The 23229-nt window shown below is 39.4% G+C and overlaps 1 protein-coding gene across 11 annotated transcripts in view; it reads left to right on the forward strand.

Moving 5' to 3' along the window:
* The window catches only part of LOC147363331 (uncharacterized), a 342275-nt gene that overhangs the window by 269299 nt on the left and 49747 nt on the right, over nucleotides 1-23229 (forward strand). Inside the window, exon 6 of one of the 11 annotated variants that reach the window (XM_086327053.1) lies at nucleotides 10463-10592. The exons of the other annotated variants lie outside the window; for them this stretch is intronic. Within the exon in view, the coding sequence (XP_086183179.1) occupies nucleotides 10463-10529 (67 nt within the window). The 3' untranslated portion in view covers nucleotides 10530-10592. Of the gene's footprint in view, nucleotides 1-10462; nucleotides 10593-23229 lie in introns of those variants that run through there. 11 annotated transcript variants of the gene reach the window in all.

The following is a 23229-nucleotide window of genomic DNA, read 5'->3' on the forward strand; positions in this document are numbered from 1 at the left end:
GTGAAAAAGCTGGCTTAAAATTCAGCATTCAAAAAACAAAGATCATGGTATCTAGCCCCATCACTTCATGGGAAATAGATGGGGAAACAGTGGAAACAGTAACAGACTTTATTTTCTTGTACTCCAAAATCACTGTGGGCAGTAACTGCAACCATGAAATTAAAAGACACTTGCTCCTTGGAAGAAAAGCTATGACCAACCTAGACAGTGTATAATAAAACAGAGACATTACTTTGCTGACAAAGTTCTGTATAGTCAAAGCTATGGTTTTTCCAGTAGTCACCTATGGATGTGAGAGTTGGACCATAAAGAATGCTGAGCACCAAAGAATTGATGCTTTTGAACTGTGGTATGGGAGAAGGCTCTTGAGAGTTCCTTGGACTGCAAGGAGATCAAGCAAATCAATCCTAAATGAAATCAGTCCTGAATAGTCATTGAAAGGATTGATGCTGAAACTGAAGCTCCAGTACTTTGGCCACCTGATGCGAAGAGCTGATTCATTAGAAAAGACCCTGATGCTGGGAAAGATTGAAGGCAGGAGGAGAAGGGAATGACAGAGGATGAGATGGTTGGATGGTGTCATTGACTCAACGGACATGAGTTTGAGCAAGCTCTGGAAGATGGTGAAGGACAGGGAAGCCTGACAGGCCGTGGTCCATTGGGTCACAAACAGTTGAATACAACTGAGAAACTGAACAACAACTAAGAATGAACCGTGTAATGAAAAGGTCATCAAGTCCTCTAATATCTAGTTTGTTCTTAGTGGCCCCAGAGCCCATATGAGGAGGCCAGGCTAAATCTCCTACTTCTAGAACGCCAGCATCTTTATCCTATTTTTTCCTAGGAGATGTGCCCCAAATTACTTGCGCTAACCTGGTCAGTTCTCTTGTCTCTTCTAGTTGCCATCTGTGTCATTCAACTACTAAAGACCTGTTATTGGTAAGAGGAGTTGGTGTAAAAATTACAATTTCCTGACACCTGTAATTCTTGCCCCCCCCGCCAATTTCCCACCAACTGAGTTACTTAAAAATGGTGTAAGGTGACTTTGGACCAGTTGTATGTAGAACAAGAAATACAGGGACAAACTCATATATGTTTTCTAATATAACTGGGAACAAAGAATGATAGGCAATAAAATACTTCTCCAGTCAGTTTGGTCCTTGTGAGTGTATAGGCACTAGACTATTTACATCACTTAAAATATAATGAATTTTGAACATGAAAACAAACCACTTTTGAATTCTCCCGTCACTGGGATATTGGTTCTGCCTTGGTGTTAGGAGTCAGTTAAAGACACACAGTGACAAGAATATTTTATAGTGTCAAAGCCATGTTGAATTTATTTCTTTTAATTGTATTCCATACTCCTCTTTTATGAGCAGGCCCATATAAAATGGTACATAATATTTAATGAACACAGGATTCTGGTTTTAAATTCTAAGTTTGCACATGAATGGAGTTCAATAAAATAATTTTATTGGTACAAAAGCATGCACCCAGAGATGCTTCCCCACTTCTTTGCAGTTTAATTTTTTTTAAACACAGAATCAGCTGTGGGAATGGAAACAGAGTAATTAGTGTTGCCTGTCTCACAAGCAAAGTCTGCTTGCCAAATTTACAGCTAAAAACACTGCTCCAATCAATTCTATCTGTGTCTTCACATCATGTTTTTCATCCCTATCTCATTCTTTTGTTAATTAAATAAGATTTGTTATTTTCTGGCTCTGCCATTCAAAGAGCTCACAGAACTTGGCTAGTTCAAAATTCAAAGGCTTTGTACTATTTTATATTGAAAAAGAATCAATTTATTTAAGAGATTATGTGCAGAGAGTTATAGTCTAATCAGAGGCCTGAGGGCTTTGAAATATTAAGTTATATTTCTGTTTCAAGTTATTCTTCTTATCAGTCTTTTTTCCCTACATTGAATTGTGATCAGAGTAGAGACTGTCTTTAGAAATGGCTTAAATGATAGGAGATGATCACCAAGAAATAGAAAGGTTGATAAACAGCATTTGTGCAGATGGGGCAACTAAAAAGTAAAAGTACATTAATGCATTTTAATAATACATATTCAATTATGACTCACCTGGACCATTGTCCTTAAATGACAAGTGCAACCTGTGTACTTGCTCTTTTAACAGACAGCACACCTGCCCTCTTTAACTGCTCTCTTCAAACAATACCAAGTGGTCATGTGTCAAAGCTTGTTTTTAAGTCCCTTTCCTCTTCCTCATTCATTTTGGCATGCAGGCTACCCAATCTTGTCTGACCTTCCTTTTATATTATTTTCTAAGAGCTCTTGCCAGAACTTGAATTTTAATTTATTAATTTATTTATTTCACCCACTGAAGCCCATGTTTAGTGCTGTGAACCAAGATTGCCTTTTTAAATAGAATAGCAACTGAAGATAGAGAAGTAACATAGCCATAAATGCTCCTTGAAACTAGAAGATGTAGTCTTTTGACTATTTTTTGTGAGGAAAAAAACGCATTTCCTATATCATTTGCATCTTGCTAAAAGCATTTTGCTTAAATGCCTGAAAGTATCTAGGGTGAAACAAGTATGAACATCTTCTCAGAAGCACTAGTAATGTAAAACTAGCAACAAAATGAATTCTCCTTTAGCTGTTTGGTCTGTCAGATCAGTTGAGCATACTCAGTGTAGTGTACAAAAGTGCAGCCATCTTGCTTCAACTGACAAGCGTGTGTTCAGCAAAGAGAACTGGTTCATGAGCTTAGAGGTGGATGTGACCTTGTGTAGTCTGGCAGCCAGATCACACCTTCACTCTAAGTGCTGGGTAGTGATGAGCTGCATCACATCAGTGATGCCTAAGCAGGGCTAATGCAGAGAAATTGACAGCTAGAGAATTTTTTGTCTGTTTCTTTGACTTTCTGCAAGCTTACTACTTGGTCTAATGGGAGGGATTGGGGGCAGGAGGAGAAGGGGACGACAGGGGATGAGATGGCTGGATGGCATCACTGACTTGATGGACGTGAGTCTGGGTGAACTCCGGGAGTTGGTGATGGACAGGGAGGCCTGGTGTGTTGCGATTCATGGGGTCGCAAAGAGTCGAACAGGACTGAGCTACTGAACTGAACTGAACTGAACTGTCCTGTTTTTGATGGAGGAAGGATGAAAAGTATTCCTTTCTGTAACAATAATGGTAGGGAATGGAGACATAGTATCTGCTTCTACCTTGAGCCTTGAGAAAAACCCTCTATGTCCATTCCCCTTACCATTCAGAGCCAGCTTATGTATTTCTTCCTGACTCATCCATTCCTTTATTCTTCATTACTTCCTCCCTATATTTGTTGATTGTTTTTGCTCTTTTCCTTTGTGGTGTATCTGTTCCTTGGCCCTAAAGCCAGATTTGGTGTCCCCAGGTTTACACTTGAACTCTGCTGAATGAAGTTTATACTCGCCTTTGGCTTCGATCAATTCAACGTTCCTGCCCCCAAACCTAACCCTTCTTTATTTTTTTTTTTTCCTCTAATTTTATTTTATTTTTAAACTTTACATAATTGTATTAGTTTTGCCAAATATCAAAATGAATCCGCCACAGGTATACATGTGTTCCCCATCCCGAACCCTCCTCCCTCCTCCCTCCCCATACCATCCCTCTGGGCCGTCCCAGTGCACCAGCCCCAAGCATCCAGCATCATGCATCGAACCTGGACTGGCAACTCGTTTCCTACATGATATTTTACATGTTTCATTGCCATTCTCCCAAATCTTCCCACCCTCTCCCTCTGCAACAGAGTCCATAAGACTGTTCTATACATCAGTGTCTCTTTTGCTGTCTCGTACACCGGGTTATTGTTACCATCTTTCTAACCCTTCTTTAAAACTGCTTAGCTGGATTTCCAACTGAGACATTCTAGCCTTCCCTTAATGTAGCAGTCAGCAAACTATAGCCTTTGGACCCAGAGTGGGCCACAGCCAGTTATTGTAAAGAAAGATTTTATTGGAACACAGCTATGCCTATCTATTTACATATTGTCTATGGATAATTTTACACTCTAATGGCAGAACTGAGTAGTGGCAACAGAGACCATATGGGCTATAAAACTTCTTTACAAAAAAAAGCACACTAGCTCCTGCTCTAAAAACTTTGAACAGGAAGGCAAAGAAAAGAATTTTTCCCCACTTAATACAGAGAATTGTGTCATGTCTCCTCTTATATATTGGAGCCCATTCCTAAGCCAGAAATGAACTCCAATTTTTCTTAAAATAATTGTTAGATAAAGCATCTAGTTCTTTAGGTCATAACTGTATTCCCCCTGTGTGGTACTTACATATATTGAGACTGCCTCTTTTTTTGTTGTTTTTTTAAGAAAAATATTAGTCATTATTTTTATCATCAAGTATAAGAATTTCCCAGGAGAATGGTTCCTAGATCACTTGGGATGCTTTTTGATATTCTTGTTCCTGGTTTCTCTCCAGTAACCACCCCCTAACACACACTACCTCTACCCTGCCTCCCACCAAAGGATCTGGAAGGTCTTGAGGGACTGACTCGTTGGGTTATTTTTGTTGTTGTTGTTTTTTCTATTTTTTAACTGAGGTACAGATTAATTAGTTTTGTGTTAATTACTGCTGTACAGCAAAGTGAACATTCTTTTTCACATTCTTTTCCATTATGGTTTATCACAGGATATTGAATATAGTTCCCTGTGCTATATAGTTAGACGCTGTTGTTTAACTATTGTGTATATATACCAGTTTGCATCTACTAATCCCACATTCCCATTCCAACCCTCTCCCACCCCCATCCACTGGGCTACCATCTATTCTCTGCCCCTGGTTTCCTTTCTGCATAGATAGGTTCAGTTGTGTCCTATTTTAAACTCCATGTATAAGTGATACCACATGGTCTTTGTTTTTCTCTTTCTGACTTACTCTGCTTAGTGTGATCATCTCTAGTTGGGTCCATGTTGCTGCAAATGGAATTATTTCATTCTTTTTTTTAAGAACGAGTAGTATTCTGTTCTATACATGTGCCATTTATGCTTTGTCTATTCATCTCTTGATGGACATTTAGGTTGTTTCCATGCCTTCAGATCAGATCAGTCGCTCAGTCTTGTCCGACTCTTTGCGACCCCATGAATCGCAGCTCGCCAGGCCTCCCTGTCCATCACCAACTCCTGGAGTTCACTCAGACTCACATCCATGCCTTAGCTATTGTGAAAACTGCTATGTGAACTAGGTTGTTGTTCTTTGGTCACTCAGTTGTGTTCAACTCTTTGTGACCCTGTGGACTGCAGCCTGCCAGTCACCTCTGTCTATAGGATTCCCAGTAAAGAACACTGGAGTGGGTTGCCATTTCCTTCTCTAGGGGATCTTCCTCACCCAGGGATTGAACCTGTGTCTCCTGTGTCTCCCACATTGGCAGGCGAATGCCACTGAGCTCTTTACCATGGCTCTTTACCACTGAGCCATGAACATAGGGTGCATGTATCTCTACTTGTAGTTTTGTCTAGATATATGCCCGAGAGTGGGACTGCTGGATTATATAGCAATTTCATTTTTAGTTTTCTGAGAAATCTACAGAAAAGTGGCTGCACCAACTTACACTCCCACAGTGTAGGAGGGTTCTCTTTTCTCCACACTGTCTCCACATTTGTTATTGGTAGACTTTAATGATGGCCATTCTAACTGGCATGAGGTAGTTATGGTAAACAGTGTCATTCTAACTGATGGTAGAACTGGCCATTCTAACTGGCACTGTAGTTTTGATTTGTATTTCTATAATAATTAGCAATGTTAAGGGTCTTTTCACGTGCCTATTGGAAATCTGTATCTCTTCTTTGGAGAAATGTCTCTTTAGGTTTTCTATTTTTTCGTTGGGTTGTTTTATTGTTATTGAGTTGTATGAGTTGTTTATGTATTTTAGAAATTAAGCCCTTGTTGGTCACATAGTTTACAAATATTTTCTCCCATTCTGTAGGTTGGCTTTTCATTTTCTGTATGGTTTCCTTTGCTGTGCAAAGGTTTGAAAGTTTGATTAGGTACCATTTCTTTATTTTTATTTTTATTTCTATTGACTTAGGAAACTGACCTAAGAAAACACTGGTGAGATTTATGTCAGAGAATGTTTTGCATATGTTCTCCTCTAGGATTTTAGTGGTATCATATCTTATGTTTAAGTCTTTAAGCCATTTTCAGTTTATTTCTCTGTATGGTGAGAGGGTATGTTCTAACTTCATTGACTTATATGTAGTTGTCTGGCTTTCTAAACACTACTTGCTGAAGAAACTTTTCCTATTTTATATTCTTGCCTTGCTCCTTTGTCAAAGATTAATTGACCATAGATGTGTAGGTTTATTTCAGTTCTCTATTCTGTTCCATTGATCCATATATCTGTTTTTGTGCCAATGCCACACTACTTTGATTACTGTTCAGTCGCTCAGTCGTGTCCGACTCTTTGTGACCCCACAAACCGCAGCACTCCAGGCCTCCCTGTCCATCACCAACTCCCGGAGTTCACCCAAACTCATATTCATTGAGTTGGTGATTCCATCCAACCATCTCATCCTCTGTCATCCCATTCTCCTCCTGCCCTCAATCTTTCCCAACATCCGGGTCTTTTCAAATGACTCAGCTTTTTGCATCAGGTGGCCAAAGTATTTGAGTTTCAGCTTCCAACATCAGTCCTTCCAATGAACACCCAGGACTGATCTCCTTTAGGATGGACTGATTGGATCTCCTTGCAGTCCAAGGGACTCTCAAGAGTCTTCTCCAATACCATAGTTCAAAAGCATCAATTCTTCTGCACTCAGTTTTCTTTATAGTCCAACTCTCACATCCATACATGACTACTGGAAAAACCATAGCCTTGACTAGACAGACCTTTGTTGACAAAGTGATGTCTCTGTTTTTTAGTATGCTGTCTAGATTGGTCATAACTTTCCTTCCAAGGAGTAAGCGTCTTTTAATTTCATGGCTGCAGTCACCCTCTGCAGTGATTTTGGAGCCACAAAAAATAAAGTCAGCCACTGTTTCCACTGTTTCCCCATCTATTTGCCATGAAGTGATGGGACCAGATGCCATGATCTTTGTTTTCTGAATGTTGAGCTTTAGGCCAACTTTTTCACTGTCCTCTTTCACTTTCATCAAGAGGCTCTTTAGTTCTTCTTCACTTTCTGCCATAAGGGTGGTGTCATCTGCATATCTGAGGTTATTGATATTTCTCCTGACAATCTTGATTCCAACTTGTGCATCTTCCAGCCCAGCTTTGATTACTGTAGGTTTGCAGTATTGTCTGAGGTATGGGATGGTTATGTTTCCTGATTTGTCCTTTTTCTTTACGATTACTTTGACAATTCTTAGTCTTTTATGGTTCCATATGAAATTTAGGATTATTCTAGTTCTGTGAAAAGGTCATTTCTTTGAATCATCTTTATTTTCCTTTATTAATGTTTTACAGTTCTCAGTGTATAAGTTTTTCATGTTCTTAGTTAGGTTTATCCTTAAGTATTTTATTATGGGCATTGCAATTTTAAAAGATACTTTTTTTTTTAAGATACTTTTTTTTTTACATTCCCTTAATGATATTTCATTATTGGTGTAAAGAAATGCAACTGATTATATACACTAACCTTGTATCCTGCTACTCTGTTGAATTCATTTATCAGTTCTAGTAGATTTGTGTGGAGTCTTTAGGGTTTTCTCTATACAGTATTAATATCATCTACATATAAGACAATTTACTTCTTTCTTCCCAATTTGGATACCTTTTATTTTATTATTTTCTGGTCTGATTGCTTTGGCTAGGTCTTCCGATACTATGTTGAAGAGAAGTGGAATCCGTATTCCAGATTTTAGCAGGAATGCTTTCCACTTTTCACCATTGAGTATTATATTGGCTGTGTGCTTGTCATATATAGTTTTTACTAGTTTGAGATATGTTCCCTCTATACCCACTTTTCTAAGAGTTTTTATCATGGAAGAATGTTGACTTTTGTTAAATGCTTTTTCTGCATCTATTGAGATGATCATGTGGTTTTGGTCTCATGTATGTGGTATATCATATTGATTTGCATATGCTAAACCATCCTTGTGAACTTGGGATGAATCCCACTTCGTTGTGGTGTATTACTTTTTTTATGTGTTCTTGGATTTGGTTTGCTAATATTTTGAGAATTTTGACATCTGTATTCATTAATAATATTGGCCTGTAATTTTCTTTTTTGGTGATATCTTTGACTGGTTTTGGTATCAGGGTGATAATGGTTTCATAGACTGTCTTTGGTGGTGTTCCTTCCTCTTCAACTTTTTGGGAAGAGCTTGAGAAAGATTGGCATAAATTGTTTGTGTGTTTGATAGAATTCTCCTATAAGGCATCTGGTCCTGGACTTTTGTTTGTAGGGATTTTTTTTAAACTAGAGATTCTATTTCAGTTCTAGTGATCAGTATGTTCAAGTTATCTGTTTCTTCTTGATTCAGTTTTGTTGGGCAGTAAGTATAATTTTAGAAACGTCCATTTCTTCTAGGTTGTCAAATTTGTTGGCGTATAATTGTTCACCATATTCTCTTATGGTTTTTTGCATTTATGCAATATCAGTTGTTATGTCTCCTTTTTTAAATTTCTTCATTTTGTTTATTTGTGTTCTCTCTCTTTTCTTCTTGGTGGGCCTGATCAGAGATTTGTCAATCTCCTTCATCCTTTCAAAGAACCAGCTCTTGGTTTTATTGACTTTTCTATTATTATTTTAATCTCTATTTTGTTTATTTCCTCTCTGATCTTTATTATTTCCTCCCTTCTTCTGACTTTAGATTTTGTTTTTTGCTTTTTATAATTGTTCTAAATGGTAGTTTAGGCTGTTTATTTGAGAGTTTTCTTATATTTGAGTAAGGCCTGTATCACTATGAACTTCCCTCTAATAACTGATTCTGCATTCCATAGATTTTGTAGAGGTGTGTTTTCATTGTCATTTATCTCAATCACTATAGACGGTGACTGCAGCCATGAAATTAAAAGACGCTTACTCCTTGGAAGGAAAGTTATGACCAACCTAGATAGCATATTCAAAAGCAGAGACATTACTTTGCCAACAAAGGTTCATCTAGTCAAGGCTATGGTTTTTCCTGTGGTCATGTATGGATGTGAGAGTTGGACTGTGAAGAAGGCTGAGCGCCGAAGAATTGATGCTTTTGAACTGTGGTGTTGGAGAAGACTCTTGAGAGTCCCTTGGACTGCAAGGAGATCCAACCAGTCCATTCTGAAGGAGATCAGCCCTGGGATTTCTTTGGAAGGAATGATGCTAAAGCTGAAACTGCAGTACTTTGGCCACCTCATGCGAAGAATTGACTCATTGGAAAAGACCCTGATGCTGGGAGGGATTGGGGGCAGGAGGAGAAGGGGACGACAGAGGATGAGATGGCTGGATGGCATCACTGACTCAATGGACGTGAGTCTGAGTGAACTCCGGGAGTTGGTGAGGGACAGGGAGGCCTGGTGTGCTGTGATTCATGGGGTCGCAAAGAGTTGGACACGACTGAGCGACTGATCTGATCTGATCTGATGTTTAAATTTCCCCTATGATTTCATCATTGCCTTTTTTTTTTTTAGTAGTATTTTGTTTAGTCTCCATGTGTCATTTCTTTTTGTGTGGTTGAGTTCTTGTTGCATGCAACTGTGGTCAGAAAAGATACTTGAGATAATTTCTATATGCTTGCATTTGTTGAGCCTTGTTGTGTGCCCTTGTATGTAGTCAATCCTAGAGAATGTTCCATGTGCACTTGAAAAGAATGTATTCTGGGGCTTTTTTGGATGTAATATCCTGAAAATATCAATTAAGTGTATTTTTTCTGTTGTATCATTTAGTATCTCTGTTGCCTTATTGATTCTCTGTCTGGAAGATCTATTAATGTGAACGTGAGTGGGGTGTTAAAATCTCCTATTGTGGTCCTGTCAATTTCTTCCTTTATGTGTTAGTATTTCTTTTATGTATTTGGGTGCTCCTATATTAGGTGAATGTATGTTGACAAGTATAAAATCCTCTTCTTGTATTGATCTGTTTATTATTATATAGTGTCCTTCTTTATCTTTTTGATGGACTTTTACTGTGACTCCTGCTTTCCTGTAATTTCTGTTTGCATGAACTATCTTTATTCATTCCCTCACTTTCAATCTATGTGTGTCCTTTGCCCTAAAGTGGGTCTCTTTTAAGCAGCAGATTTTAGGCTCCTATTTTTTTTAATCCAATCTGCCACTCTGTGTCTTTTGATTAGAGCATTTAATCCAATGACATTTAGGGTAATTATTGATAGATATGAATTTATTGATGTTTTAAACCTTGTTTCCTCATTGATTTTATATTTCTTCTTTGTTTTTTTTTTTTGTTTTTCCTTTTTTGGTTTGATGATTTTTCTTTTGTATTATGTTTTCTTTCTCTTGCCTTTTTTTTTTTTTGGCTCTCTTGAAACTGTTGTATATTTTTTATTTTTTTTGTTTTTCAAGTATGTTGCAACTGCTGCTGCTGCTGCTAAGTCGCTTCAGTCGTGTGCAACTCTGTGCAACCCCATAGACTGCAGCCCACCAGGCTCCCCCATCCCTGGGATTCTCCAGGCAAGAACACTGGAGTGGGTTGCCATTTCCTTCTCCAATGCATGAAAGTGAAAAGTGAAAGTGAAGTTGCTCACTCGCTCTGTCCTTGGGATTTTCCAGGCAAGAGTACTGGAGTGGGGTGCCATCGCCTTCTCCATCAAGTATGTTAACCCCTTCCTATATCTACTTGCCTTAGACTGGTAGTCCTATAGGTTCAAACACAACCTAAGAAAAAATGTTGACATTTTCTTACTCTTCTCCTCCACATTTTATGATTTTGATGATGTCTCCTTTTTTAGATCTTCATGTTCATCCTTTTGCTGTTCATTGTGGTTATCATTACTTTCATATAAAATTAAAAAAAGTTCTGTACTGGCTTAAGTGATTTATTTTCCAACTGTGATTTTCTCTTTCCTTTAGATTCTTTCTTCTTCTCTATTTAAAGGTCTCTCGATATTTCTTTTAGGATAGGTTTTGTATTGCTGTATTCTTTTAATTTTTGCTTGCCTGAGAATTTTGCTATCTCTGCTTCTATTCCAAATGATAATCTTGCTGGGTAGAGTATTCTAGGTTGCAGATTTTTCCCTTTTAGGACTTTGGATATATTTTGCCACTTCCTTCTGGCCTATAACATTTCTATAGAGAAATCAGTGATAGCCTTATTAGGGTGGGAGTGGGGGATGAGGGGAGGTTCCCTTGTAGTTAACCCTTTTTCTCTTGATGCCTTTAGAATAAAAAAGAACTACATTTTTATTATGTATTGGTGACATATTATAATATGTTTATCTCATTTGGGACCCTCTGTGCTTCCTCTACCTGAATATCTGTTTCCTTCCTCAGGTTTGGGAAGTTTTCAGCCATAATTTCTTCAAATACATTTTCACTCTCCTTTGCTCTTTCTTCCCCTCTGTAATTCCTATTACATGTAGGTTGGTGCATTTTATATTATCCCACATGTCTCTTATATTGCTTTAATTACTGTTTCATTTGGCTTTCTGTCTGCTCTCCTGATTGGGTGATTTCCATCATTCTAACTTCCAGGTCACTTATTTGTTTTTCATCATTCATTGACTTTAGCTTAGCTTTTGTCTCTGTAAATGAGTTTTCTAATTTTTCTTGGTTCCTTTTTATAGTTTCTAGTTCCTTTTTCATTACTCTGTATTTCTGCCAATAGCCTTTCCTAACTTTGTCAGCGTTTCAGTATCTCCTTTTTTAAAATCAGTGACGATTAGAGTGAAGAGGTCTGCTTTATTATTTGTTCTTTTAGGGGAATGTTCTTTGTCTTTTAACTGGGAGTGGTTCCCCTGCTTCTTCATTTTACTTATATTTCTCTTACTCTGTGACTTTAGTAGAAATAATTATCTACCGTGGTCTTGAAGGGCTATTTGTATGTAGGGACATTCTTGTGTATCTTGTGTGGGTTTAATATATTTGATGCAAGGGCTGTTTTTAGAATGGATGCCTGTCACCTCTTTCCTCAGCATGTGCTGGTTGTTCTCCTCTTGACAGGGGGTGTTCAGGTGTTGCCTGGTCTTGGGGTTCTCTGCAGTGGCAGGCTGCTCAGATGTGCCCCCAGGGCACACAATAGGAGGAGAAGCAGCTCACAACTACTCCTGAGTTTAGGCACAAGAAAGTGGGGGCCTAGGACCACTCCTGGGGTCTGAGCTGGTGGTGGTTGAGGCTTGTGACTGCCTCTGGAGGTCATGCAGGCAATGTCTTCCCCTTTGTAAGTATATGCACAGTGAAAAAGGCTACAATCTGGGTTCTACCCCTCCCCTCATGCACCTCCCAAAGAATGGCAACTGGCTTCTAAGGTGGACCAGGCTACCTCCACGTAAACCCCCAGCATGGTCACACTGGATTCCAGCCACCCCAGTGTGTCTCTACACAGTCAACCCCAGTCCTCTCTCCAGGTTGATCTCCGAAGCCAACTTCCAGCACCCAGCTCCCTCCAGCAGTGGCATACGTGTGTCACGCTGGGGAGTGCAGAATGGTAGCACTCACTGTCTGTGTAGTTCTTCCTCTGCTCTGGCTGCTGCAAACTGGCTGGTATTAATATATTCTCCTCTGAAGCTCTGGAGCTTCCTTTCTGTCTCAGTCGATCTCCCCATTGGTGAGGGAGCTTCCCAGGGTGCAGGAACTTTTCCTCTTTCACAGCTCCCTCCAAGAGGCCCAAGTCCCCACCCAATTCTTTTTTCTTCTTCTTCTTCTTCTTCTCTACCTGGTTACATGGAGACTTTCTTGCCCTTTCAGCAGCCTAAGGTCTTCTGTCAGCATTCAGTAGGTATTCTGTGAGAATCATCCCACATGTAGACATATCTTTGTTGGGTTTGTGGGAGAGGGTGAGTTTTACCTCCTACTACTCTTGCCATCTTGAATGTTTCTCTTGTGCTACTGACTTATTTTTGCTCAATCCTCAAGAAAGTATTCATCAAGTTAATAAGAACTAGGATAATCTTTCTACTCAATTTACTTACAGCAAGTTTGACTGCAAATGCATTCTTTTATCAGGAACTTTCATAGAAAACTCATATTTCTACATCTTAATATTTAGGACAGAAGATAACCATGGCCTGTTTTCGAAATGACAACAATTGACTGGAGCTGAGTAGCTCTGCCTCCTTGAGCCAGGCCCGAGTACTCCAGCATGCCTGGTTCATCAGTACTCATACCATGTATACATATCCACCTATCATTCTGGCCCCTGCAGTATTCCTGTGGGCATCTGAGTGGGGGATCACCTCTGCTCTGGTTTTCACCACTTGCTAAACATATACAGAGCCATAGGTACCAGGACTCTTGTTCTAAATGGATATTTTAGAGCACTCCTAGGTCTTATATCTATTTTAGTTTATTAATGCCAAATTTTGGCCTTTTGGGATAAAAAATAAGTTTGATGTATAGCTTCCAATCAAGCCAAAACATTATGAAGAACAAGCTTAACAAAACCAGAGCCCTTGAAATATTACTCTTGGCTGTAAAAGTCTTTACTTCTAATGATCCAAAAATGAAATAGGAAGCATTACAGCCAAACCATCAAAAATGTGTTTTATTAGCTGGACAGAGTAGAAAATGGGAAACTGTGAACATGAGTATGGCTGTAGAAATTTTAGAAAGCCAAGAAAGAGAGAGCAGATGTGTTGCCTGAGGAGCCCCAAAACAAAGGACTCTTATTGCTCTTCTGAGTAAGAAAGATATTATCCAGGGAATCTCTCTAGAATTTTTCTGATCCTTGCTTAGAACAGCTATGTGTTCCAAAATGGGCACTGACTTCTTCACTTGGTGGCCTTTTATTATTCTTTTCTTGTCAGCTCTTTCATGATTTAAGAAGCAAGCTAAGGAGGTTTTAGGAATTTGAAGAGAAATGATGTGAAATAACAGTTTCAAAGAATGACCACTCGGGGATTGCTGGGCAAAGTTGAAGGCCAATGTGTAATTAGTGGTTATGATTGTAAAGGTTAGACCAGTTAGCAATTTTTAGCACCTTGAATGCAGACAGCAAGCACCAACTGGTTGATAATAGGTTTAAAAATATTTAGAAATTCATTTGTAAGGCCATCTCCTTTAATTACTGTTTCCATGGAAGTTGTTTGGGAAGATCCCCAAACAGGAGCCTGGGAGGCTACAGTCCATGGGGTTGCAAAGAGTTGGACAAGACTGGGTGACACGGCTATGTGAAGTTGTTTATTACCTGAATATTTAGTTTCTTGAGAAGTCAGCACCATAATGTTTGTAGGGAGGTAGAAAATCCAGGCTCCTCTGTCCATGGGATTTTCTAGGCAAGAGTACTGGAGCGGGTTGCCATTTCCTTCTCCAAGAAAATAAGACTAAGCCCAGATGCAAGTTACTGTGATTATGTTCACAGAGGGATTTCTTTTAAACCTGGGAATGACTCTTCCACTTAAGAAAGTGAGTTCTAGTCACAGACTTTTGCATATTCTATCACCATATGTATGCAATGTATGCATCACTTGGTTTGAAAATAATAAAAAACAATATCTATCCATTTTGACCATTTTTCATGGACGTGACCAGAAATAATAAAACTGAGGTGAAAAAATTCAAAGATGAAGTGAAAGGTGTAGTTCTTCCATGCTGTGGCAAGTCATGGGATCTCCAAACAGAGGGGTAAAGAAAGTAAGTTAAAGAGTAGACAATACGTTATTTTTACTCGCTTGTTCATATGCATTTTTTCATTAAAAATTAATTTTTTATTGGAGTACAGTTGCTTTACAATGCTGTGTCAGTTTCTACTGTAGAGAAAAACAAGCCATACACATACATATATCCCCTCTCTTTTGAACTTCCTTCCCATTCAGGTCCCTGATGCAGCTGCTGCTGCTGCTAAGTCGCTTCAGTCGTGTCTGACTCTGTGTGACCCCATAGACGGCAGCCCACCAGGCTCCCCCATCCCTGGGATTCTCCAGGCAAGAACACTGGAATGGGTTGCCATTTCCTTCTCCAATGCATGAAAGTGAAAAGTGAAAGTGAAGTCGCTTAGTCGTGTCCGACTCTTCACGACCCCATGGACTGCGGCCCACCAGGCTCCTCTGTCCATGGGATTTTCCAGGCAAGAGTACTGGAGTGGGGTGCCATCACCTTCTCCAATTCAGGTCCCTACAGTGCATTAAATAGAGTTCCTTGTGCTATACAGTGGGTTCTCATTAGTTTTCTATTTTATACATAGTATCAATAGTGTATATATGTCAACCCACCTCCCTTTCCCCCCACCCCCCTTTCCACCTTAGTGTCCATATATTTGTTCTCAATGTCCGTATCTCTATTTCTACTTTGCAGATAAGATCATCTATACCATTTTTCTAGATTTTACATATATGCTTTAATATACAATATTTGTTTTCCTCTTTCTGACTTTCTTCACTCTGTATGATACTGTCTAGGTCCATCTATGTCTCTGCAAATGGCACAATTTCATGCTTTTTTATGGCTAAGTAATATTCCTGTGTGTGTGTGTGTGTGTGTGTGTGTGTGTACACACCACATCTTTATCTGTTTCTCTGTTGATGGGCATTTAGGTTGCTTCCATGTCCTGGTTACTAAAAATAGTGTTGCTTTGAGCACTGGGGTACATGTATCTTTTTACATTATTTTTTCCTCTGGATATATACCCAACAGTGGGATGGCTGGACCATATGGTAGCTCTATTTTTAGTTTTTAAAGGAACTGTCATACTGTTTTCCATAGTGGCTGTATCAATTTACTTTTCTACCAACAGTGTATGAAGGTTCCCTCCGTTTCCCCACCCTCTCCAGTATTTATTTTTTGTAGCATATGTGTATTTATACTGCCACTTACGAATGTTTCTTCAGTTTTTTGTCCCATATCAATGTCAAGGAAACCTTGGTATCTCCAGGGGAAATTTTGAGTCAAGCAGGCACTGAGCATGAGAAAGTGTTTCATCTTCAATGCTGCTTGATTAGTTTATTGAAACTAAGAGTTGTTCTCCTACTACCTTAATCCAAAGAGACACATGTAACCTCCATATAGTTAAAGGCAAAGGAGAGCTATGGAGGAGTCTTAGTTAATATTCCCTGTACAGGTAGGTCAGATTGTCTGGAGTTAAGAGATTATCCTATGTGTTGAATATTAATGAATTATTAAAATAGGATTGGGTTGGCCAAAAAGTTCATTTGGATTTTCCATAACATTTTACAGAAAAATTTGAATGAACTTTTTTGGCCAACCTAATATCTGTATAACCACTATACAGACATTTTGGTATGGTTTCTCTCTGTAAATAAAAATGGCAAATAGTGTGTCTTGCTAATTTTCTAAGTTTCCCCAGACTTTAATCCCACAGGAGAGGGTCATTAAGCAGGAGGAGGTATAGTGAGTCCCTTCCTTAATTTAACGTGTATTACTCTGCTTATGGAGAAGGCAATGGCACCCCACTCCAGTACTCTTGCCTGGAAAATCCCATGGACCGAGGAACCTGGTAGGCTGCAGTCCATGAGGTCACTAAGAGTCGGACACGACTGAGCGACTTCACTTTCACTTTTCACTTTCATGCATTGGAGAAGGAAATGGCAACCCACTCCAGTGTTCTTGCCTGGAGAATCCCAGGGACGGGGGAGCCTGGTGGGTTGCCGTCTATGGGGTCGATCAGGGTCGGACACGACTGAAGCGACTTAGCAGCAGCAGCGGTAGCAGCAGCAGCAGCAGCACTCTGCTTAGGCTGAGATAACAAAATACCATAGACTGTGTGGCTTAAACAACAGAAATTTATTTTCTGACAGTTCTGGAGGCTACAAGATCAAGGTCTGTTAGGGTTATGCTTCTGGTGAAAGCTCTCTTTCTCTTGCAATGGCTTCTCACGTGACCTTTCTGTGCATATACTCAGGAAGAGCAAGTTGGAGCTCTCTAGTGTTTCTTCATACAAGGACATTAATCCTATGGATGAGGGCCCCACTCTTATTGTTCTGACATCATTTAAGCTTGACTACTTACTTACTGGCCTTAACTCCAAATGCAGTCACATTGTGAGTTCGGGCTTCAACATAAAAATTTAGGGGTGGATACTTACCTGTATAGCATAGTATATATTTTTTTAACCAAATTATTTGCTTTCTTCATATTTCTGCGAGTTATCTTTCTCCCTTTGAAGTCTCAGACCCCTAGCTCCTTCTCCTTAACTCAGGATGGCATATAAGCCTCAATTGTCAGGACCATCAAAAAGCCTCATATCTTCGAAAATCTTGTACACTTGAAATTAATTTTTTCTCCTGTTAATCTGTCTTATGTCAATTTAATTATTAGGTCAATCAAAGAACCTAGAAGGGAAGAATGGAAAAGTTTTCTGCCCTACAGTGTATATCATTGCATGTGTGTGTAGTTGAAATGGCAACCCATTCCACTATTCTTGCCTAGAGAATCCCGTGGACAGAGGAGCCTGGTGGGCTGCTGTCAAGAGGGTCACAAGGAGTCGGACACCACTGAAGCAACTTAGCATGCATGCATGCACTGGAGAAGGAAACAGCAACCCACTACAGTATTCTTGCTTGGAGAATCCAGGGACAGAGGAGTCTGGTGAACTGCCGTCTATAGGGTCGCACAGAGTCAGACACGACGAAGGGACTTAGCAGGGGGAGCAGCAGTGTGTTCAGTTCAGTTCAGTCACTCAGTCGTGTCCGACTCTTCGAGACCCCATGAATCGCAGCACACCAGGCTTCCCTATCCATCACCAACTCCTGGAATTCACTCAGACTCACGTCCATTGAGTCAGTGATGCCATCCAGCCATCTCATCCTCTGTTGTCCCCTTCTCCTCTTGCCCCCAATCCCTCTCAGCATCAGTCTTTTCCAATGAGTCAATTCTTCACATGAGGTGGCCAAAGTACTGCAGTTTCAGCTTTAGCATCATTCCTTCCAAAGAAATCCCAGGGCTGATCTCCTTCAGAATGGACTGGTTGGATCTCCTTGCAGTCCAAGGGACTCTCAAGAGTCTTCTCCAACACCACAGTTCAAAAGCATCAACTCTTTGGCTCTCAGCTGTCTTCACAGTCCAACTCTCACATCCATACATGACCACTGGAAAAACCATAGCCTTGACTAGACGAACCTTTGTTGGCAAAGTAATGTCTCTGCTTTTGAATATGCTATCTAGGTTGGTCATAACTTTCCTTCCAAGGAGTAAGCGTCTTTTAATTTCATGGCTGCAGTCACCATCTGCAGTGATTTTGTAGTTGAATTAACTTCACTAAAATTTTGTTTTGAGTTTTGTATTTATGCCCATGAGGTATATTGCTTTTTAGTTTCCTTTGATTTTGGTGTCAAGATAATCTGTCTCACAGAATGATCTGAGATCTATTCTCTGCTCTTCAGTTTTCTATAAACATTTGTGTAGTAACAGTATCTTTTCCTTAAAACTTTGGCAGAAACCAATTATGAAGCCATGTGTTCTTAGAGTTACTTGAAAGAAGTTTTTAAATTATAAATTCAATTATTTTGGTAGAATATACAGGGATATCCAGTTTATCTGTTTCTTCTTGAGATCTTTGGTAGTTTATATGCAAGGAATTTTTCCATTTTATCTAAACTTTTGAATTAACTGGTATAAAACTGTTCACAAAATTTCCTTTCTATTTCAGTAACTGTAGAATTTGTAGTGATTTCCCTCTCTCAGTCCTGATATTGTTAATTTGTGTTTTTCCTCCTGTTTTCCTTGTTAATATGGCTGAAGCTTTACCAATTTAATTGCTCTTCTCAAAGAATCAAGTTTTGGTTCCATTCATTTTCTTTTTTTATTTTCTTTCTATTTATTTCTGATGATTTTAATTATTCCTTTCTCTGCTGACTTTGGCAGTACTTTACTCTTTAGTTTTATTTTCTCTAGATGGAAACTAAAGTAATCTTAATTAATTGCCACTCTGTCCTTCCAAATGTTCAGGACAAAACTTTAAATCCTCCTTGGAACTTTGTAAAAAAATATTTTATGCCTTTTATCTAACACACTAGGAAAATTCTGTTGTCTACATGTATAACAAAATCCAGGACTTTTTACTCATTTCCAACGCTATAGTCCTGGTCCAATTCACTGTTTTTCTTGCCTGGGTTATTTCAACAGTTTCTAATTTATCTCCCTTCATCTATCCTTGTCCCTATATAATGTATTCTCAATATACAGCCAGATTGATTCTTTAAAAAATAAAAAAGTAGTTCAGATCATGTCACACACCTAAAGACCTTCCAATGGCTCCTTACCTTCCTTAAGCCAAAGTCCTCACTATGACCGACAGAGCCCTAGATGACGTGGACCTCTGTTAACTCTCTAACCTGATTACTTACAAGACCCCAATCTTGTTTTTATTTTTTAAATTTAGTTTTATTTTTCCAGCTTTATTGAGATATAATTGACATATAGAATTGTGTAAGTTTAAGGTGTACATGTTGACTTGATACCATAATTAGTTTGGCCATAAAGTTCCTTCTAGTTTTCCATAAGATTATGCAGAAAAAAAATTGAATGAACTTTTTAGTCAACCCAATAAATATTGCAAAATGATTATGACCATAGCATTAGGATTCCTATCTCTTAATCTGCCTTACACAGACTAATCTTTTCACTATTCTTTAAATGTCCTTTGCACTATTTCCTCTGGCTAGAAACATCTTTCCCCAAATATGCATGTGGCAATACTTATGTCTTTCAAATCTTTGTTCAGTTGACCCTTTTCAACTATATTTTAAAATATATATTCCCCTCCCTTACATGTGATTTCTCACCCTTGAATATCCTTCTTAACCATGCCTCATTCTGTTTTGTTCCACATAACTTACTGCCTTCTATGTACAACTTTTCTCATGTTCATTTTTTTTTTAATTTCCCCTCTAGAATGTTAGCCCCATGTGTGTAGGTTCTTTTTTCTATCTTCTATATTTCTAATATATTATTAATACTAGTGCCCTAAATAAGTTGAGCTCAAAAAAATCAGATCAGATCAGTCGCTCAGTCGTGTCCAACTCTTTGCGACCCCATGAATCACAGAACGCCAGGCCTCCCTGTCCATCACCAACTCCCGGAGTTCACTCAGACTCACGTCCACTGAGTCAGTGATGCCATCCAGCCATCTCATCCTCTGTCATCCCCTTCTCCTCTTGCCCCCAATCCCTCCCAGCATCAGAGTCTTTTCCAATGAGTCAACTCTTCGCGTGAGGTGGCCAAAGTACTGGAGTTTCAGCTTTAGCATCATTCCTTCCAAAGAAATCCCAGGGCTGATCTCCTTCAGAATGGACTGGTTGGATCTCCTTGCAGTCCAAGGGACTCTCAAGAGTCTTCTCCAACACCACAGTTCAAAAGCATCAATTCTTCGGCGCTCAGCCTTCTTCACAGTCCAACTCTCACATCCATACATGACCACAGGAAAAACCATAGCCTTGACTAGACGAACCTTTGTTGGCAAAGGAATGTCTCTGCTTTTGAATATGCTATCTAGGTTGGTCATAACTTTCCTTCCAAGGAGTAAGCATCTTTTAATTTCATGGCTGCAATCACCATCTGCAGTGATTTTGGAGCCCAGAAAAATAAAGTCTAACACTGTTTCCACTGTTTCCCCATCTATTTCCCATGAAGTGAAGTGATGGGACCAGATGCCATGATCTTCGTTTTCTGAATGTTGAGCTTTAAGCCAACTTTTTTACTCTCCACTTTCACTTTCATCAAGAGGCTTTTTAGTTCCTCTTCACTTTCTGCCATAAGGGTGGTGTCATCTGCATATTTGAGGTTATTGATATTTCTCGCGGCAATCTTGATTCCAGCTTGTGCTTCTTCCAGCCCAGTGTTTCTCATGATGTACTCTGCATATAAGTTAAATAAACACGGTGACAATATACAGCCTTGACGAACTTCTTTTCCTATTTGGAACCAGTCTGTTGTTCCATGGCCAGTTCTAACTGTTGCTTTCTGGCCTGCATACAGATTTCTCAAGAGGCAGATCAGGTGGTCTGGTATTCCCATCTCTTTCAGAATTTTCCACAGTTGATTGTGATCCACACAGTCAAAGGCTTTGGCATAGTCAATAAAGCAGAGATAGATGCTTTTCTGGAACTCTCTTGCTTTTTCCATGATTCAGCAGATGTTGGCAATTTGATCTCTGGTTCCTTTGCCTTTTCTAAAACCAGCTTGGACATCAGGAAGTTCACGGTTCACATATTGCTGAAGCCTGGCTTGGAGAATTTTGAGCATTAATTTACTAGCGTGTGAGATGAGTGCAATTGTGTGGTAGTTTGAGCATTCTTTGGCATTGCCTTTCTTTGGGATTGGAATGAAAACTGACCTTTTCCAGTCCTGTGGCCACTGCTGAGTTTTCCAAATTTGCTGGCATATTGAGTGCAGCACTTTCACAGCATCATCTTTCAGAATTTGGAATAGCTCAACTGGAATTCCATCACCTCCAATACTTGTTAATAAATTAATTAAAACTGTTAAATGTCTGTGTAACACTCGACATTGTGAATAAAGCTCTTCTCCCACTTCAGTTGCACTGCTGACACCTAGCATTCTTCCTCTGTGAACTGCCTTTGGGACTCTGGCCCTCCTTTGCCCACATGGAGGAAACAGCTGCTGCTGCTAAGTTCCTTTAGTTGTTTCCAACTCTGTGCGACCCCATAGACAGCAGCCCACCAGGCTCACCCGTCCCTGGGATTCTCCAGGCAAGAACACTGGAGTGGGTTGCCATTTCCTTCTCCAATGCATCAAAGTGAAAAGTGAAAGTGAAGTTGCTCAGTCGTGTCCGACTTTTCGCCCCACCATGGACTGCAGCCTACCAGGCTCCTCTGTCCATGGGATTTTCCAGGCAAGAGTACTGGAGTGGGGTGCCATTGCCTTCTCTGGAAACAGCTGAAAGGACCCTTAACCAATGCAAATACAGGAGTATGAATATGAAAGCCCAGTTCTCTTCCTCAGGGCACTATAAACTTTGAGGCATATTTTATACTGCAGTCGCTCTGTGTCATCAAGCTGCCATTTCCATAGTAGGACTTTGTCTGATTCCGCAATCGTGCTTGGATTCTTTCTCTTCCCTATTCTTCCTCTTATTTCTCCATAGTTCTTAGGGCACTTTCTTAAAAAGACACTTACACATGAATTCTTACTTCAGAGGGTGTTTCTCAAGCTTTGCCCCAAGATATTCTATCTACTTGGAACATACTTCTAGAATAATTGTTGGGTAAGGTATAATATACATTTTTAAAGTTCTTTGTCCAACACTGAAGTTTTAGCCTCAAGGAGAGGAGATAAAAAGAATTATATGATGTCTATTTTATTTGTTTGACAAAAGTATAATGAATATGCTACCTAATAACTGAATAGTACTGGGGGCTCAGATGGTAAAGAAGCCACCTGCAATGTGGGAGACCTGGGTTCAGTTCCTGGGTTGAGAAAATCCCCTGGAGAAGTTAATGGCTACCCACCCCAGTATTCTGGACTGGAGAATTCCACGGATAGAGGAGACTGGCAGGCTACAGTCCATGGGGTCACAAAGAGACGAACATTATAGAGCAACTTCTTCACAGAAACCCAAGAGCTTCAAAACTTTTAGAAAAACAAGATTTTCTGACTTTTGAGGCCAGCGGATTTTTCTGTAAATTTTCCCCTAATTTCTCATTCAACAAATAATGTTTTAATACACACACACATTTTCTGTTTTTTTGTTTGTGGGGACCTTTGCAGCATAATTTTCAGGAGAAGGGAATGGCAACCCACTCCAGTATTCTTGCCTGGAGAATCCCATGTACTGAGGAGCCTGGTAGGTTATAGTCCATGGGGTCATAATGAGCCAGCCATGACTAAGTGACACATTTTGCAGCTTAATTATGAAAATGAAGTATACACATATCGGTATACTTAGGCAAAAGATTAACCTTATGATGATCTAGCTCTAAGAAAATGAGGTATATACATATTGGTATACTTATGCAAAAGTTTAACCTCATGATGGTCTAGCTCGAAGAAAGGGACAAAATCAATATTAATGGGGATGTGACCCATCTCTTTAAGTATCTGGAGGAAATACTAGCCAAAAGATGAATAGAAAAGAAACATTTGTTCTTAGGCTAAATGGTTTACCAGGAAAGAAGTAAAAAAAAAAAAAAATATATATATATATATATATATGAATTATAATTTTCCCTCTTTGGAGACTAGAAGGAAAAAAATATTACTGC

The sequence above is a fragment of the Bos grunniens genome, chromosome 11 (assembly GCF_055505025.1).
Source record: "Bos grunniens cultivar Pamir isolate PY7600 chromosome 11, Bosgru_T2T1.0, whole genome shotgun sequence".
In the NCBI taxonomy this organism is placed as follows: Eukaryota; Metazoa; Chordata; class Mammalia; order Artiodactyla; family Bovidae; genus Bos; species Bos grunniens.